Consider the following 16,784-nt stretch of genomic DNA (forward strand, 5'->3'; position numbering starts at 1 on the left):
CCGGCTCCCCCCACCACGCTGCCCTTTGCCAGGAACAAAGTCACCTCTTTATTCACAGCACGGGAGGCTCTCCTGCTCCATCACCCCCCATGCAGCCCCCTTCTACAGCCTGGGAAGGGTGACACTGGCTGCCATCAGCCAGGCTTGGGAAGAGCCCACCAGAAGCAGCAGAAAGCCTCAGCCTGCCCTGATCTGTACCATGTCCAAGGAATAGATCCATGGAATTGCTCTTTCTATACATAAGGGCTGGTTTGGGGATTTAATAGGTAGAGGGAAAACTTTCAAGCGAGAAGACTTTGCCCATAGCAGTTTCTATCTACTCAAACATGGAGTGACGTGGGGGAAGTGTCCCAGGTCCTGCTCAGAGGAGGCAGCAGGCTCGGAAGAGCAGCATCCCATCAGGTGAGGAGAGGTGGAGGGAGATGCTCTCGTTGGCCGAGATGAAGATCACAGAGCCACGGTGCAGGGACATCTCGGAGGCTGCGGCTGTGGAGGTGCCCACAGCTGTCCCTTGGATCACCAGCAAGATGCTGGCAGAGTCCATGGCAGAGACGAGGTACAGCTTGATGGAGGCAGGAATCTGCCAAGGAAAATGTCACTGTGGCTGGAGTCCCCCTCAGCTTTCCTCCTCTCTGGAGAGCTGGAAGGAGTTTGTCCCCATTTCACCCCTTTGCTGTGCCTGCAGCAGCCCAAGCCCAGGGACCTTGGCTTGGCTGAGGACACCCAAAACCTCTTCCTGGTTCTCCCTCCATCCAGAACCACTGGAGAAGGTGAACGAGCTCCAGGCAAGGGGAACAGGAGACAGATAAAGAGACAAACACCACATCATGCCCAAGCATCCCTCCCTCCTCGCCAGGACACTAATGACAAAGGTGAGCAGCCCCAGCCAGCACTGGGCTGTCCCACCTGGTGCCCAGCGCAGATCTGTCACCACTCACCTCTATCCTCATGATGGTGAAGTCTGGCACGGGCGGGTCATAGAGGTAGACATAGGGATCGAGCTGGCTCTGCACAGCCGGGAAGATCTTGGAGCTGCTGGGTGCTGGTGTGTAGTTGAGCATCTCGCACAAGGTGAGCACGTCGATGAACTTGGGGGTGAGCCCGGCGCGCACCGTGTTATCTGAGCACGCCATGATCTCCACACAGTCTGCAGGGATGAGGCAGTGCTGTTAGTCCACCCCAGCTCCTCCACCATCCCCACAGCCAGTCCTTATGGGATGCTGGGTTAGGAGAGCCCCCAGTGACCCTCACCTCCATACAGGTAGGCATGGGGCTCGTTAGCCCCCAGGAACATGGCCTCCCCTGGCTCCAGCCTCACCAGGTTCAGGAAATAAATGGTGAAGCAGCCGATGTCCCCCGGGTACTGGGAGTGCAGCCGCAGCAGCAGGTCCCCGTTACTGCCTGATGTGTCCTTCCCTTCTGCCGCTGTGCAGGAAGAGATCAGGCCCAACATGGGGAGGGAGCTGGGGGTGCCCCGGCCGCTCCCCTAAACACAGCCCCCTGATCCGGTTTGGGGTGTCACAGCCAGGACCCACCTTCCTGGGAGATCCTCTTCACCAGCATGTTCAGCTGGTCCACGAAGAACTTCTTCTCGCTCTTCATGAGGCGGGTGAAGCACACGCGGAGGGCGGCCGAGACCCCGCGGGGGTCATCGCTCCCGCTGCGCTCCAGCTGCTCCGCCGCCACCTCCCCGATCAGCGCCCGCAGCTCGGGGACATCTGTGGGGCCAGCCCCGGTCAGAGCCAGCCCCCCACCCCAGGGGAACACAGCCCAGGGAGAACAGCCCCAGTCAGAGCCGGCACCACCATCCCAGGAGAGCACAGTCACCATCCCCACCCCAAATCCCATCCCTGGGGAGTGTTGTCCTCACCCTGAATCCCGTCCCCAGGGACCACAACCCCATCCACACCCTCCAAACTCTATGCCAAAGGAACACAGCCACCATCACCACCCTGAACCTGATCCCAAGGGAACTTGGCCACCATCCCCACCTTGAACTTGATCTCAAGGGAACATAGCCACCGTCCCCAGCCTGAACCCGATCCCAAGGGAGCACCATATCCATCCCAAACCGCATCCCAAGGGAGCACAGCCACCATCCCCACTCCAGAGTCTGACCATGCACCCTCCATCCTTACTCTGGAGGAAGGAGACGATCTCCTCCACGGGCCGGAAGCCACACATGCCCTCGAAAGGAGTGAGGGCGATGGCCATTTCTGGCTTGTGGTTGGCATCGGGATAGTGCTCAGGGAACTGGGCATGGAGCTTCGCGGCCAGCTCCTGAAGAGGGGGAGAAAGGAGCTGGGTGACCTCTCCAGGGACACAAGGTCCGGCTGGGCCGCCCATGCAGGGCTCTCCCTACCTTGTTGGGGTGCGCCTGGACGGACAGGGCAGTGTTGACCGAGAGCACTTTGAACAGGAAGGGCAGCTGTCCCTGGAAGGCATCCTTCACCTTCGCCCCCAGGCAGGCAGGGTTGTCGGCGATCCACTGGCCCAGGGTCTTTTGGGGGATGCGGTTATCCCGGATGAGGGCATCGCCCCGGGGGTGTGTGCCCATCCACAGCTGCGAGACAGACAGACGGCACCCTGAGCCGGGCAGCCAGCGCGGATGACTTGGGCTTTTCCAGAGGCTGCCCGGCCCCGGAGGTGATCCTTGGCAGCTCCCTCGGGGGCTGAGTCACTCTGGGCTTCTCTCCAACACAGGCGCCCCCCAGGGCTATTGGGGACACGGGACAGCTGGGGGACAGCATCCTGATAGGACACAGGATGGTGAGAAGCACTGCCGGGTGGGATGAACACACGGATGGACACACAGACGGGACGGAGACACGGACAGAACGGACACATAGACACACTCACCTCGGCGTAGGGCTGGTCAGGCTGGATCTGGACCAGGGGGTCACCACTGGCCAGCAGCTTGGCCACCTCGCTCTCCAGACCCGCCTTCCCCCAGGAATAGTTCTGCACCACGCAGGACAGGGGGAACACTGCGGGAGGGAAGTCAAATGTTAGCGGGACACAGAAAGAACCCCCAAAATCCTTCTGGGCACCCCCAGCGCCCCCGGGGAAAGGTGAGGGGGTGGCAGGGAGCGAGGGGACCACGGGCTTGGGAGGGGAGAGTATACGGGGGGACGATTTTCAACCACCACACGGAGATTTGGGGGTGCTCGGGCTGGGGGCAGGAGTCACGATCCCTCCGCCCCGTGGCTCCGGGGGGTCCCGCAGGGGGTCCCGTCCCTGTGGCCCAGCGCAGGGCCCCCGTCCCCAGGCGGGCGGTGTGTGCCCGTGCCCCGCTCACCCCGGATCTCCGCCATGGCTCGGCCGGGCAGGGCCTGCCCCCCTCCCTGCCCCCTCCCCTGCCCCGCCGGCTATAAGCGCCGCTCTGACGTCACGCGGCCACGCCCATAGGGTTAACCCCGCGCGAGCTGTGCGCGCCGCCGTGACGTCACGCGGCTCCCGGTCACGCGGGTGCCCCGGAAGCGCCAGGAGCGGCGGCGGCGGGAGCGGAGCGCTGCGGACCGCGCCCATGTCGGGCTTCGACACCAACCCGTTCGCCGACCCGGTGGACATCAACCCCTTCCAGGTGGGCACGGGGCGGGGGCGGCTCCCCCCGGCCCGGCTCGGCCCGGCCCGGCCCGGCACGGCTCCGCTCGGCTCGGCTCGGCTCGGCTCGGCCCCTCCGTGCCCCGCACGCCGGGACGTGGCACTGACTGAAGCGCCGCTGGCCAATGGCGCCGCCGTTCCTCCGCGCCGCGGCCAATCAGGAGGAGGGGGCGGGACCAGGGGGCGTGCGGCGGCCGCGACCCTCCGGCCCGGGAGCGGCCTGGGACCCGCTGCCCGAAACCCCGGCCGGGCCGGGGGGATCCCGCTCCGTTCCCTATCCCCCGGCCGGGCCGGGGGGATCCCGCTCGGTTCCCTATCCCCCGGCCGGGCCGGGGGGGATCCCGCTCCGTTCCCTATCCCCCGGCCGGGCCGGGGGTCCTGTCCCCCTCCCTGCATCCCCTGCCGGGGCAGAGGGTCCCGCTCGGCTCAGGCCGGGGATCCCGTGCCCCCTCCCCGTACCCCTTCCCCAGCTCCCCGCAGGTCACCCGTCAGCGCTGTGACGGCCCCCGGTGCCCCTCCCGCTCTGTCCCCGGGCCAGGCTGCTCCTCACCTCGAGCAGGGGTCTCCCACCGCGCTGTGCTGCCAGGCACACTCTCCCCGGGCAGAGGGCAGGGGGTTTCCTGGCTCTCAGGATGATGCACAACAGCTGTGAATGCCTAATCTGTGGGGTTATTAAAAATAATCCATTGCTGGAGCTCTCCTGGCCGTGCTGCTGGTGGTCTGGTTGTCTGCTGGGGTCTCTCTGGGTCTGTTTTTAAGGTGCTTCAGCTCTTAACACTGAGTTCCCAAGGCAAGGCTGTGGATTTCAGGGCTCAGAGAAGGGGATTCCTGTTAAGGTCACTGAGGACTTGGTCTGTGTTCTCTGGGTTTCTCCTCTCTGGGATTAACCTCTGAAAATTGGGGTCATTTACGCAGGGAGTTGGCCTGGAACGGCCTCTGGGACCCAGTGCCTGTGCAGTGGTGTGAAAATCAGTGTCTGGCCTTTGGCTCCATCTGTGAGCTCAGCCTCACCTTCGCTGCTTGGCTGAGATGTGATCCACAGGGAGGAGTGTTTTCCTGACCTTGGATTTCAGGGTTGAGCCAAACAGAAATTGTTTCTGGATTAAGCTGAGTCTTTTGAGGAATCAAAGTGAAAAAATTCCTTCTCTTCTTTCTCACTTCCATTTTAACATGAGCTCACAATAATATCAGGAATGGGAAGGGTTGGGACAATTGTGTTCTTCTGATATTCGTTCCGTGGGGGGAAATATATTGCTGTTCATGCTGACATTCATTGTTTCAGCATTGAGGAAGTGAATATTCCTAGAATCACTGAATGGTTTGTGTTGGAAGGGACCTCAAAGCTCGTCCAGTCCCATCCCCTGCCTTGGCCAGGGATACTTTCCACTATTCCAGGTTTTTCCAAGCCCCATCCAACCTGGCCTGGAACATTTCCAGGGATCCAGGGGCAGCCACAGCTTCTCTGGGCAGCCTGTGCCAGGGCCTGCCCACCCTCACAGGGAAGAATCTCCTAATAGCCAATTTAATCTGTCAGTTTGAAGCCATTCTCACTTGTCCTGTCACCTCAGGCCCTTGTAAAAAGTCCCTCTCCGTCTTTCTTGTCACCTCCCTTCAGCTGCTTTGTTCACATTAGAGCTGTCCTGGTATCTGACAGAACAAGGCCGTGCTCTCTCTTAATTCGCTGTTCAAACAAAAAAAGGTTGAAGGTGATTTCCAGCCGGCAACTCCCATGTCAGGCTCACTTGATGAGGAATAGCATAAGTCCCACCATGGATTCCCCTGGGACAGCTCATCTGGTCCTCATGGCAGGTTCTATATCCTCCTTTCAGGACTGTGAGCTTTCACCTTGCCTGTTTTTTAAAGAAAAATTCCCCAGTCAGCTGGTTGTGAGGAATCTTCCACTGCTGCTTCCCGGAGCCTCGAAGCCTTGTGGGTCTGATTGGAAATGGAATGCCAGCCTGTGGAACAGCCTGTTCCCTGGCAGGGGCTGGATCCAGGTGTTGGCTCCGTGCTGGGGTGACAGTGTCCCACTGACACCCCCTTGCACATGCCCTGGCAGGAGCAGAAGCATCCTCACCCTCCCAGCCCCTGTGGATCTCTGGCTGCAGCACCAGGGTTGTCTCTCCTTGCTGGGCATCCCAGCTCAATGCTTCATCCTCTTCAAATCCTGCTGTGACCGCGATCTTTGCCTTTTCAGGAGACTTTGTTCATGATGTTCGCTAAGCTTTGTGTAAAATAAGCTGCTTTGGTCCTGTTAAAAATATCTCTGGCTTCTCTGTTACTTATTGTAACCAGTTAATGAGAGATGATTAACTGACTTCCTTTATCTAGTAACCTGCTGGAAGTGGCAGCTGCCTCCAAAACTTTGATCCAAGCCTCAGACAGAGCTGGAAACTTCCATCTTTCTCAGAGATGCCAATAATAAAATCCTCAAGACTTCTCTCAGTGCATCTTCCAGACAGTGGCAGCACTCTGAGCCTGCAGGACTGGTGAAATTTGGGGCAATACTGTGATATTTTGACAACTGTGTTAAGTTCCAGGTGATTCTAGGCTGAGCTCTTTTTCCTTGATCTCATCTAGAGAGGCCTCTCATTTTGTTTCTTTAATCTGTGGGAACAGAAAGAAAAGAAAAAATAGAACTTCTTGCACAAACCTGTTGTATCCAAACCTTTCAGCAGTGCGACAGCAACTTCGTACTTTCTTTAAGCTGCATTTGAAAATATTTTTAATATTCATGGCGGTGCAGTTTGGTTGAGATGGGAAGTTATTCTGCATTTGGAGCCATGAAAAATGACATCACACATCCCTGGCACCTGAGGAAGCCACGTTTGGAAGGGCAGCAAACGGGATCTGCTCACTGGCATCCTGCAGGTCCAGCCACCCATTGATTTGTGAGCACGAGCTTTGTGGCTGGACATGCTTACTGTGGCTCCAGGTGGTTCTGAATTAAATCCCTGTCTCCTGATCCTGTCCAAGGACCAGGCCTGTGATTGTTTCAGGAGGGTCAGCCACCTATTGCTGCAGCACTGGCAGAAAATAACTGTAAAACATGAAGTTTGTGTGCAGCTCCTGGCTGATCTGTGCATTCCTGGTGCTCGCTCATCCCTCACACTGCCTTCTCCAGGCTCGCGGAAGCTGCTGGCTGTGCATCACCCTCTGCTTTCCTTCCTGCCCTGCCCAGGCACGTGTCCAAACACTTCAGCTTTGTTGCAAATTCCCTGCTCTTTGGGTTCCTATTTTAGACACACTTGCACAATAGCAGGCGAGTTGAGCCGAGCTGCTGTGCCTTGGCCTTACGGCCTAATTAAGTGATTTTTTTGAAAGCTGTGCAGTAAGATGAGAGCTTGTCTGCCTTGGGAATCAAACTGTGGTGCAACTGAAGCGCTGGTGCTGCTCTCCCTGCCCTTGGAAAGCCTCCAGCTTGCTTTAGGGGTGGAGATGAGCCAAGGGAAGTAAAATCTGTGTTTTACAGTGGTACTGTAGCATTTCTCCTTATTCCTGAGTACTCTCCTCCCAGCCTGACCACCCAGGCTCTCCAGAGGGTTATGCAGCTTTCACTTTCCATTCCTCATGCATGGAGGGAGTTCCTCTTCCTCCTGCAGTTGTTTTCTGCTGGACTTTAGTCCAGCTGGGGCTCATGTGCTCCTGCCTAAAGGGTTTGTGCTGATGTGCAGCACTATGGTGTGTGAGGGGAAGTGTACACTTGTGCTGACAGCCCTCATCCCTGCACAGCTGAACCTTCCAGAGGAGTCAGGAGTGAAACAAAAGCACGTTTTACTTCCAGCGTGGCAGTCCTGCTGGTTCTTCCCACTTTTCACAGCCCTTCCTTGCTGGGGAGGTGAACTTCCCTGAGCAGCGTCCAGCGCTCCGAACACGCGATGCCTCAGCCTGGGGTGATTCACATACCAGTGCAACCTGTTGGTGGGGAGTGCCACCATCCAGGAGCTGGAGTTACTCATTAACTGCTCCCCGTGGATCCTGCTGGGCAGAAGGCTGCGCTAGAACCCCGGGAATGGCTCCAGAGGGATTTTCCTGCAGCGCACGGGCTCCGTCAGCCCCGGCGCAGCCTCGGTTGCTTCTCGCCCCATTAAGCACCAAATTAGAAGGACTGGTCTGGGCACACGAGTTGCCGAGGGAGGGGTCAGAAGTCGCTTTTTAATTTTCTGACCCACGCCCAGCTGTCAGGTGGCCGGGCAGGAGAATTTCCGAGTTCAGAAAGGGCCTTGTTCCTGAAATAGCTGGGGAAAGGAGTGCTCCAGAGGGAAACATGTGGCTGTCCAGGAGGAATCTTTGCATGGAAAGAAGTATGTAGAAAAAACAAGATAAAAACAGCTGCATGCATTGCAGGTAGAGAAGTGTTGTCTGTCAGAGGTGCAGAAAGCCTGTTTTTAAACATCAGAGCGTTTGATGGAGACGAGTGGGAGGTGCTGTGAGTACAAGTGAGAGCTGTTATGCCAGCAGCATTAAAACCTCCTAAAATAATTGGTGTCACACCTCCAGCTCAATTTTCCTGAGTGTTTCACTTTTCCACAGCAATCATTCGCATTTTAGCTTGCTGGCATCTCTCAGCCAGGATCACTCATATCTAAAACTTCATGTTGTGTGGCTCTGCTGTACTTTGTGGCTCCATGCTTGCTTTGTGAGGCCCAGCAACATTCTGACCATGGGTGGATGAATGCAAATCCCTGGAAGTTAGGAATAACTCACTGTAGGTAAGTGGTAGTGAATTACCTGCCTGAAGTGTTCCTGTGCCGAAAGCACATTGTGGTTGTTCAGACATAACCTCTTGAATGAACAGGAGATAATTTCTGCCTGCAAATCTTGCCTTATTGGTAGTCATTTCCTTGGATATTTAAATTCCATGCCATCCTCCTGTGGCAGGAATGTGTTTCACCCCCTCCAATTCCCAGCGAATGAGCAGATGGGAAGCAGGCAGCATGGATAACATGGGTCTGATGCTCTTAAAGGCCTTTTCCAAGCTGAATGACTCGATGCTATAAGTGATGATGCCCTTTACCCAATGCTGATTTATCCTTGTGCTCTCTCCCTCCAGGACCCCTCAGTGACGCAGCTCACAAACACCAGCCAAAGTGGCTTGGATGAGTTCAATCCCTTTTCCGAGAGCTCCCAGCTGGTACGTGCCACGTGTCTCTGTGCTCTGCATACCTTGTGGTGGTTTTAGTGGTGTAGAAGTTCCCTTGATAGGTGCAGCTCAAAAAAAGAGGAATTCTCAGCTGATTTCCCCATGGAATGTGGCTCATGGCGAGCAGGAGTGAGCAATTGCTGCTGCACTGGAGCACTAACAAGCTCCCAGCTGGAGCTGTCCACTGGCATGGAACAGCTCCTCTCCAGCTGCTGCTGACTCACAGGGAAGCCTCATGAAGTGTGAAGGGGAAGATGGTTTGTGGCAGGACACAGCAGGATTTATTTGGTCCATGGGTCGGGAGCAGAGCTGCCCTGGTAGTGCTGGCTGGGAGAGCCTCATCGTCATTCCCTGGCTGCTGCCACGAGCTGGGTGGGAGGAGGGGGACAGGAAGCCGAGATTTGTGGGTCAGACAATTGACCAAGACCCCGCTGTGTTTCCCCTGCCCTGTTTTCACCCGATTGCCCGTGGTCTCTGCAGACAAATGCGGTACGGACGACGCCGGCCGTGCAGCCCTCGGGCCACTCGCAGCCAGCCGTGCTGCAGACATCCGTGGAGCCCACCCCGCAGGTATGCCAGCCCCTCTCTGCTGCCTTCCCAGCCTCCACCAGCTCCCAGGACCTCTGGGAGTACAGGGCAGTGGGATTCCCTGGGGTGGTGACTGGGAAGCTGCAGGTGGTCTTTTCAACTTGCATTTGTGAGGCAGATCTTTGTAGGGAATACATGCAGTTCTGGGGCCTTTTCCCTCTCCCTCTGGTTTGCTTTGCCTTGTGTCCTGTTGGCTCTGGCTTCTGTCTGGAAACCCTGGAATGTGTCCTGCTAATGCTTTTAGCTTAGTTTTGGTGCCTGGTCAGACACACTTGGTGCCAGGAGCATAAATGCAAGTACCTGACTGCCAGGACCACCTCAGCCACAGAACTGAGGCTGCTGGCAGAAAGGCTCCATTCCCAGGATACAAAACAGGTAGAACAGATCCTTAAGAGGTGTGGTAGGCAGCTGTCTTGTCCTTCCTCTCTGAGCTGAAGGGAATTGTCCTGGTCAGCCCAGGAGCCCTGCTCACCACTGCTGTGAGGTGCTTGGAGCTCTGGGGTGAACTGGGAGGTAGAAGAAGCAGTGGATAAGCCTCCTGAGGGCTCTCCCAGCCCTATCCTCCTGCAGGATAACTTGATTTTGTCCTCCAGTGGCAGAATCAAGATGTCTCAGGCTGAACTTTGATGTCACCCTGTGCCCATCTTCCCTCCCAGCCCAGCCCAGCCCAGGGCAGGGCTGATGTCTCTGTCCCCTCTCCAGGCTGTGGCTGCAGCGGCACAGGCAGGGCTGCTCCAGCAGCAGGCAGAGCTAGAGAGGAAGGCAGCTGAGCTGGAGAAGAAGGAAAGGGAACTGCAGAGCCACGCAGCCAGCATTGACCGTGAGTACTGACTCCTGCCTGTCCTCCCTGGGGGGCCCAGGGCAGCCAGGATCACTTGGTTTGCCAGGATTTTAGGAAAACTCCAGTCCTCTTACAGTGGTGGCAGCTCTTCTGGAGCAGTGCCTGGCATCCCACAGCTTCCAAAGGGGAAGGCAGCTCTGAGGTGGGATGCTGGGGGCCAGCTGGGGTGGGTCCTGCCCTTGAGTGTGCTCTGAGCAGCTGCATTTCACCACCAAAAGCTCTCAAACACCAGTGTGTAGCCGTGAGTGACACTGCCACACTGAGGCTTTTCACTGAGAGCAGCAAAGCTTTTCAGTCTCAAGGCTCTCTTAACCACAGTAACCCAATATTTCCCCCTAATCTTGGTTTTAAGTGGCTGAATCCAGGCTTGCACATCTGAGTGATGGGGGTTCTGATGGCCCTTTGGCCATTGAGGGGGAGTTCTGCCTTCCACAGGGGAAAACCCCCAAACCAGGCTGGTCTGCCTTGCTCTGCCAGCAGTTCATCCCATTCCTGCTCAAAGTTAGGAACTGACCAACCCTGGGCTCTGCCAAGGCTTTAATGTATGAATTAAACAATAGCTGAGTGACTGCTTGGAAATTCTGGGGTGTGAATTACTCTTTAATGAGAGAAGAGCCAGTGAAGAGCTGCTCCTTCCTCCCTTCCACAGCGAGGCAGAACAACTGGCCGCCTCTTCCCAAGAACTGTCCCATCAAGCCGTGCTTCTATCAGGATTTTTCTGCAGACATCCCAGCTGACTACCAGCGGATATGCAAGATGCTCTATTACTTGTGGATGTGTAAGTAATGACTTGAACTGCAGTCAGAATTCTTTCTAAGGAGGTTCTGCATGAAAAGCTGAGCATTGTCACACAGTAAATTCTGTCGGTGTCGTCTGCAAGGCTAAAATCGTGTTTCCCTCCTTTTTCTATGAAGGTAAACGTGAAGAACCCCAAGCTGATGCTTTGGGAATGGCATTCATAGCAGAATTTTAATTGTTTAATGGAGGCTTGAACAGCTATTTAAGATTTGGCCGTAAGCGACAGGATCAGATGAGCTTAGGTCAAGCTCTGTTTCCCTTCCAAGGGAGGCAGGGAAATTAAATGGCCCAAAGTCACCTGAAATTCTGCAGCTGTGTGTTCAGTGAGAGATTAGGGATGCTCTGGAGTTTCCAAGAGGTTGCTGATGTTTCTTTCTCTCTGTCCCACCCCAAACAGTGCATTCCATCACCTTGCTCCTAAACCTGCTCGCTTGCCTAGCGTGGTTCACAGTCGACAGCAACAGAGGAGTAGACTTTGGTCTCTCGATTCTGTGGTTAATTTTATTCACCCCTTGTGCCTTTCTCTGTTGGTACCGACCAATTTACAAGGCTTTCAGGCAAGTAGTGCGTTTTTTTCTGTAACGGGGATGTATCTCTTGGTGGGAGGAGCTTTGGGCTTATCTGTTCCCATCGTGTATTGCCTGCAGGATTTTTCCAGCTCTTTGCATCGTTAGATAAACCCAAACGACTATGTTACTAAACATATTAGATCTATCTGTCTGATAGAACTTAATTATGGTGATCCTTTTTCATCCTGAAATCCAAGCCTAGGCAGACATAGGGCACTTTTAATTCATTTTTTATTCACTTTTGATTTCTGAGACACTGTTTGGTACATTGATGTCGAGCACACTGCATGTGCTGAGGGAGCTGCCTTCACCCCATCTTGCACCGGGCAGGGCACTGGATTTGCAGTGGCTGCATTTGGGTGCCCAAATTCCTCCCCAAATCACCTTCCATCAGCAGCTCTTCCCTGGAGAAAGGAGTTCATTGAAGTTGTTCCTCTCCTCTTAGAGCAGAGACTCAGTGCAGGGATCACAGGTTTCACTCCTGCTGCCGTTTCTCCCGCAGGTCTGACAGCTCCTTCAGCTTCTTCGTCTTCTTTTTCATCTTCTTTTGCCAAATAGCAATCTACATCATCCAGGCTGTCGGAATTCCTGGCTGGGGAGACAGGTAAGCTTGGCTTCGCTGCCTGCCGTGTCACAGCTCCCTTTTCTCACCAGGGCTGTGACTGGCAGGAGCTTTGGGGTCTGTTTCTGACAGCTGCCTGTTCTTTCTCCTGTGGTTTCCTCTCTCAGCCTTGGCAGGTCCCAGCTGAGCTGCCTCTCTCCTCTGCTTTTCTCATCCCAATCCCAGTAAAGGCTGCTGCTGCAAGCTGGTGCTGAGGGCTGTGTGGGAATTACTGGATATTGGGAAGAAATCCTTCCCTCTGAGGGGGTGAGGCCCTGGCACAGGGTGCCCAGAGAAGCTGTGGCTGCCCCTGGATCCCTGGAAATGTTCCAGGTCAGGTTGGACAGGGCTTGGAGCAACCTGGGACAGTGGAAGGTGTCCCTGTCCATGGCAGGGGGTGGCACTAGACGGGCTTTAAGGTCCTTCCAGCCCAAACCATTCTGTCAATCTCTGATAACTCCCAATCCTCTTCTGCTGCCTTCTCCCTCACTCAGTGCAGATCATATTTGCACCTCTAGTGAGGACCAGATCTGCCTTGTTTAAACTGGAACCTTCCCTGGCAGAGGTAGCGTGGGGCTGAGGGATCTCTGACCTGGAATCTGGGTACTGCTTGGTTTGATACCACTGCCACCAGCCTGGCTCTGTCCCCAAACTCTTCCTGAATTTCTCTGGAGTGTGTTGTTGGTGGGCTGAGATAAGCAGAGAGGTTTTAGCCTCGCCCTTTCTCGGTGACATTGTCCAGAAGGGTGAGCCTGAGCTTCTGGAGCAGCTCCAGCAGCCTCGTGTCAGCAGCTGTGCCCTGCAGGGAGAGCACAGCCTTTCCTTTCGCCTTGCTGCCTCGGCTGCAGCTCCGATTCCCGAGTTACGGAGCGCAGGGAAAAGGTTAGCAGCCCGTGGTGGTTCTCCCGAGGGGAAGCCTTCAGGTGGGAGCTGCTGTCTATTTTTGCCCGCTGCCTGCAGAAGGGCTCATGGGCAGAGCTGTCCCCAGCCTCCCCCGCTGCTGCCTGAGTCACGGGGGATGGGGAGGGGGCACTCTGGCTTTAGTCTGGCTCGGAGAGGCTGCCTGGAGCTTTCTGCTCCGTTTCCTCCCGCCAGACAGCGCGGATATTTTTGGCTGCAGTGCATGGTGTGCCTTTCCGCTTCCCTGTGCCGCGAGGAGCGGTGCCACACGGCGGGTGGGACCCTCGGGCTCGCGCTGTTCCCTCTCTCCTGGTGGCACATGGTTTAGCAGTTGGAAAGGTTCCTTTCTGCAGCACTCAGGAAGGTGTTCTCAGTGAGCTGTCTTGGGATTTTCAGCCACAGCCAAGCGCTGGTAGCTCCTTGAATTCTCCCTGCCCCATCCCTTCAACAACTCCCAGTGTGTGGAACTTTGAACTGTGGAATCACAGAATGATATGGGTTGGAAGGGAATTTGAAGCTCATCTCATTTTACGCCCTTCACCTTCCACTATCCCAGGTTGCTCCAAGCCCTGTCCAGCCTGGCCTGGGACACTGCCAGGGATGGCACAGCCAGTTTCTCTGGGCACCCTCTGCCAGGGTTTGCCCAACTCCTTGCCTTCCTGCCTTTTCCTGCTGCTCCAACCCTTACATCCCTGTCAGGGTGACAGCAGTCCAGGCTCCAGACCTGCCAGCTGATCACTTCCAATTTAGCTGTTCCAGCTTATCTTTACCCCACTTGGCTAAGTTTTGAGAAGGTGCCCATGAAACCACTGCTGGCGCCAAGGGTATTGATTTTGCTGGCTGAGGGGAGGGCACAGGGCTGGAACCATGGGTGGGATGAGCACAGTCCTCCTCTGGAAATGCTAATGGAAATGCTATCCCCAGAACAAGGGCCTGGATGAGCTCCAGGCTTCTGTTTGGTTTTGTACTCCCCTGTAACCTTCACCTAAAGCCAATGTGGGTGCCTGTCCCTGCTCTGCTCCATCTGGAGCTGTGCTGGAATGCTGCCCACGCTCACCCTGCTCTCCTCTCCCTGTCAGCGGCTGGATCGCGGCGCTGTCGGAGGTCAAAGGGAACCTGGCCGTGGTGGTGATCATGATGGTGGTGGCAGCGTTCTTCACGCTCTGCGCTGTCCTCTCCCTCTTCCTCCTCAAGCAGGTGAGTGCCTCGGAGGCCAGCAGAGCTCAGGCTGCTCCCAGGGGTCCTGGGTTTGATGCCTCACTTTGCCCGTCTGGGAATGATGACGGGATCAGGGCACTGGTGGGTCAATGGGTCTCAAGGAAAATATTTTAGCTTGTGCTTCCTGCATCGATGCCAAATTTGTTGGACACTCTTGAAGTGGGAAGTGGCTTTCCTTTAGAATCACAGAATCATGGAACGATTTGGGTTGGAAGGGACCTTAAAGCTCATCCAGTCACACATCCCTGCCATGGGCAGGGAACTTTCCACTGTCCCAGACTGCTCCAAGCACCATGCACCCTGGCCTTGGGCACTTCCAGTCATGGGGCAGCCACAGCTGCTCTGGGCACCCTGTGCCAGGGCCTTACCACCCTCCCAGCCAGGAATTCCTTCCCAATATCCCATCTAACCCTGCCCTCTGGCAGTTCAAAGCCATTCCCCTTTGTCCTGCCCAGAGCTGCCAGAGCAGAGGTGGCCATGGCTCTGTTTAGTATCCAGGGCTTTACAATCATCACTTCCACAACATTGTGGGGTTTTCAAAGCCTGGTGGGATCCCAAGGAGAGCCTTCCCACTGGCTCTGAAATGCAACCCTCCTCCCTCCTCCTGCCCAACCACAGCAGGGCTGGATTTCTGCAGGAACAGCAGAAACTGAGCTTGGGGGAAGGCAAGGACAGGCTGGACTGATCCTGTTTTTATTGCTGCTTCCTTCTTTTCTCCTACATTTATCTTGGAGGAAATACCTGGTGCCTCTGGCACCTTCTGCCCTGCAGTAAATGCTGGGTGAAGTCAGTACCATTGCAGTGTGGGGAATTTTGGGTCTGAAATCAGCAATTTTGCTGAGAATTCCACATTTTACAGCAAAGGAGGATCTCCTGAAATCTGCAGCATCCCATGCTGGGAGCAGTGGAGTCACTGGCTCCAGCCCATCCTGGTTAGTGGTGGAGCTGAGGAAAAGCAAGGTGTGTGCAGCAATCCCACGCTGATTTCATGGATTCTCTCCCTCCCCTCGTGTTCCAGGTGCATTCCCTCTACCGGCGCACAGGAGCCAGCTTCCAAAGGGCCCAGGAGGAGTTTTCCCAAGGCATCCTCACCAACAGGAGCTTCCAGAACGCAGCGGCCGGGGCAGCCTCCTCAGCTGCACAGAGTGCTTTCCGGGGAAACTAGCCCTTCCCAGGAAAACCAGCCCTGCCCGGGCTGCCACCCTCTCGCTTCCTCTGCCCTCATCACCCCAACCTTCTTTTTTTTTGTTTTGTTTTTTTTCTGAAAATGCACTTTTTTGGGGGTACCATGTGAGCTCTGTGATGCCGACTCCTGATGAGAAGAGGTTTTCTTAGCTTCAGCTGAGCTACGGTTTTGATGATTAGTTTTCCCTGTCTTGTTTTAGGGTGTGGGGAGATGGGGGAAGACATTCTCTGAGGCAAATATTCCTCTCTCCAGGACCTTCTGGGTATTTGTCTCTCTGTCTGTAGCAGGAAGATGAGGGGAAGCAGGTTTTCGATTTTACTCTCTCTCTTCTCTTGGCCTTTGCTACGAAGAATTTGATTATCTGCTGTTTTGGGAGGGTTTTGTAACGTGCATGTGGTTTATGGCGTTAATTTTAAGAACGGAAACTGTACTTTTGGTTTATTACACTCCCACAATGCTGTATTTTGACCTCATAACTGCTTGGCTGCCTGAGAGCCAGGATAACGTGGCATGAAGGAGAATCTGGGAGCAGGGGTGAGTGTGTGGGGGATGTATTTCTCCTGGTCCCCCAGGGCACATCCCTTGCTTCCATGAGGATCCTGCAGGCGACAGCGCTGGGCACGGAGAGGGGGAGAAATGATCAGTGGGGGCTGAGTGTTCTCAGTGACTTGAAACCAAGGGAGGGAGGGGAAAAGGGATTTTGGTTTGGCTCCCAGCTCCGGGTTGGGGCAGCTGAAGACACTGGGTCACACAGTGCCTGTGACATCCTTTTCCAACTAACCTTGAATGAGTCTTTCTCTGGGGAAGGCTCCTCCCTGCCTTCCTCCTCACGAGTTTAGTTTTTTTTTAGCTGGGAAGGAACTGGTTTGATGTGTGTTCAGCTGCATCCCGAGATGGGATGTCCCGTGGGACGCGGGTGAGGTGCATGGGGGTAAATTCTCACCTCGCCCTCCTTCAGCCCCGCGGTTTGGGTGTCGGGGAGGGGGTTTAATGCAGATTTGGCTTTGTGGTGCCCCTTTCCCAGGGTGGGGGTTGTGTTAGACTCCCATCCTCTGCTGGTGAGGGGCAGCATGGGGGGGCTGGGATGCAGAAATCAGCATTTTTACACCCTTTTCCTCTTGTACTATTGGTTTTTTTTCCCCCCCCGCGTCTGATCTTTTAATGTTTAAAAAATTATTAATAAAAAAATGTTCATGTGGTCCAGACACTGCCTCGGCCATCGGAGGGGGCGTGGTCAGGGCGAGGGGGCGGGGCTGGGCCTGGGTTGTGTCTCGGGCTGATTGGGGCGGGGCCAGAGGGGGGCGGGGTCTGGATGGAGGGGCGGGCAGGGATTGGGC

General features: G+C 55.6%; 2 protein-coding genes across 3 annotated transcripts; one reads left to right on the plus strand and one right to left on the minus strand.

Annotated features, from left to right (window-relative positions):
- Window positions 1-24: 24 nt before the first annotated feature.
- Window positions 25-3,693, minus strand: MPI (mannose phosphate isomerase). Of its 2 annotated transcripts, none has more exons than XM_085071020.1 (8): window positions 3,548-3,693; window positions 2,860-2,987; window positions 2,363-2,563; window positions 2,139-2,280; window positions 1,536-1,718; window positions 1,252-1,425; window positions 939-1,147; window positions 25-580 (listed from the first exon to the last, which is right to left on the minus strand). In XM_085071020.1, the coding sequence occupies exons 3-8, from the start codon at window positions 2,555-2,557 to the stop codon at window positions 362-364; spliced, it is 1,122 nt and encodes a 373-aa protein (XP_084927146.1). In that variant the 5' UTR covers window positions 2,558-2,563; window positions 2,860-2,987; window positions 3,548-3,693; the 3' UTR covers window positions 25-361. The 2 variants fall into 2 exon arrangements, with proteins under 2 accessions (XP_084927146.1, XP_084927145.1); XM_085071019.1 differs by lacking the exon at window positions 3,548-3,693 and adding an exon at window positions 3,299-3,410.
- SCAMP2 (secretory carrier membrane protein 2) lies at window positions 3,425-16,650 on the plus strand. The gene is made up of 9 exons (XM_085071021.1): window positions 3,425-3,583; window positions 8,657-8,737; window positions 9,227-9,316; window positions 10,037-10,154; window positions 10,825-10,953; window positions 11,371-11,530; window positions 12,045-12,146; window positions 14,123-14,240; window positions 15,280-16,650. The coding sequence occupies exons 1-9, from the start codon at window positions 3,527-3,529 to the stop codon at window positions 15,424-15,426; spliced, it is 1,002 nt and encodes a 333-aa protein (XP_084927147.1). The 5' UTR covers window positions 3,425-3,526; the 3' UTR covers window positions 15,427-16,650.
- The last annotated feature ends 134 nt before the right edge of the window (window positions 16,651-16,784 follow it).

The sequence above is a fragment of the Lichenostomus cassidix genome, chromosome 10 (genome assembly GCF_008360975.1).
Source record: "Lichenostomus cassidix isolate B80296 chromosome 10, HeHo_3.0, whole genome shotgun sequence".
Classification (NCBI taxonomy): Eukaryota; Metazoa; Chordata; class Aves; order Passeriformes; family Meliphagidae; genus Lichenostomus; species Lichenostomus cassidix.

Bases quoted from the DNA above. Each gene is read 5' to 3' on its own strand.
- SCAMP2 (XM_085071021.1), top strand. From the start codon at position 3,527: ATGTCGGGCTTCGACACCAACCCGTTCGCCGACCCGGTGGACATCAAC. The intron at 3,584-8,656 runs GTGGGCACGGGG...CTCTCCCTCCAG, and splicing joins TGGACATCAACCCCTTCCAG to GACCCCTCAGTGACGCAGCT. The intron at 10,954-11,370 runs GTAAGTAATGAC...CACCCCAAACAG, and splicing joins GCTCTATTACTTGTGGATGT to TGCATTCCATCACCTTGCTC.
- MPI (XM_085071019.1), bottom strand. The intron at 1,719-2,138 runs GTAAGGATGGAG...CTGGCCCCACAG, and splicing joins GATCGTCTCCTTCCTCCAGA to ATGTCCCCGAGCTGCGGGCG. The intron at 1,148-1,251 runs GTGAGGGTCACT...TCATCCCTGCAG, and splicing joins CCATGCCTACCTGTATGGAG to ACTGTGTGGAGATCATGGCG.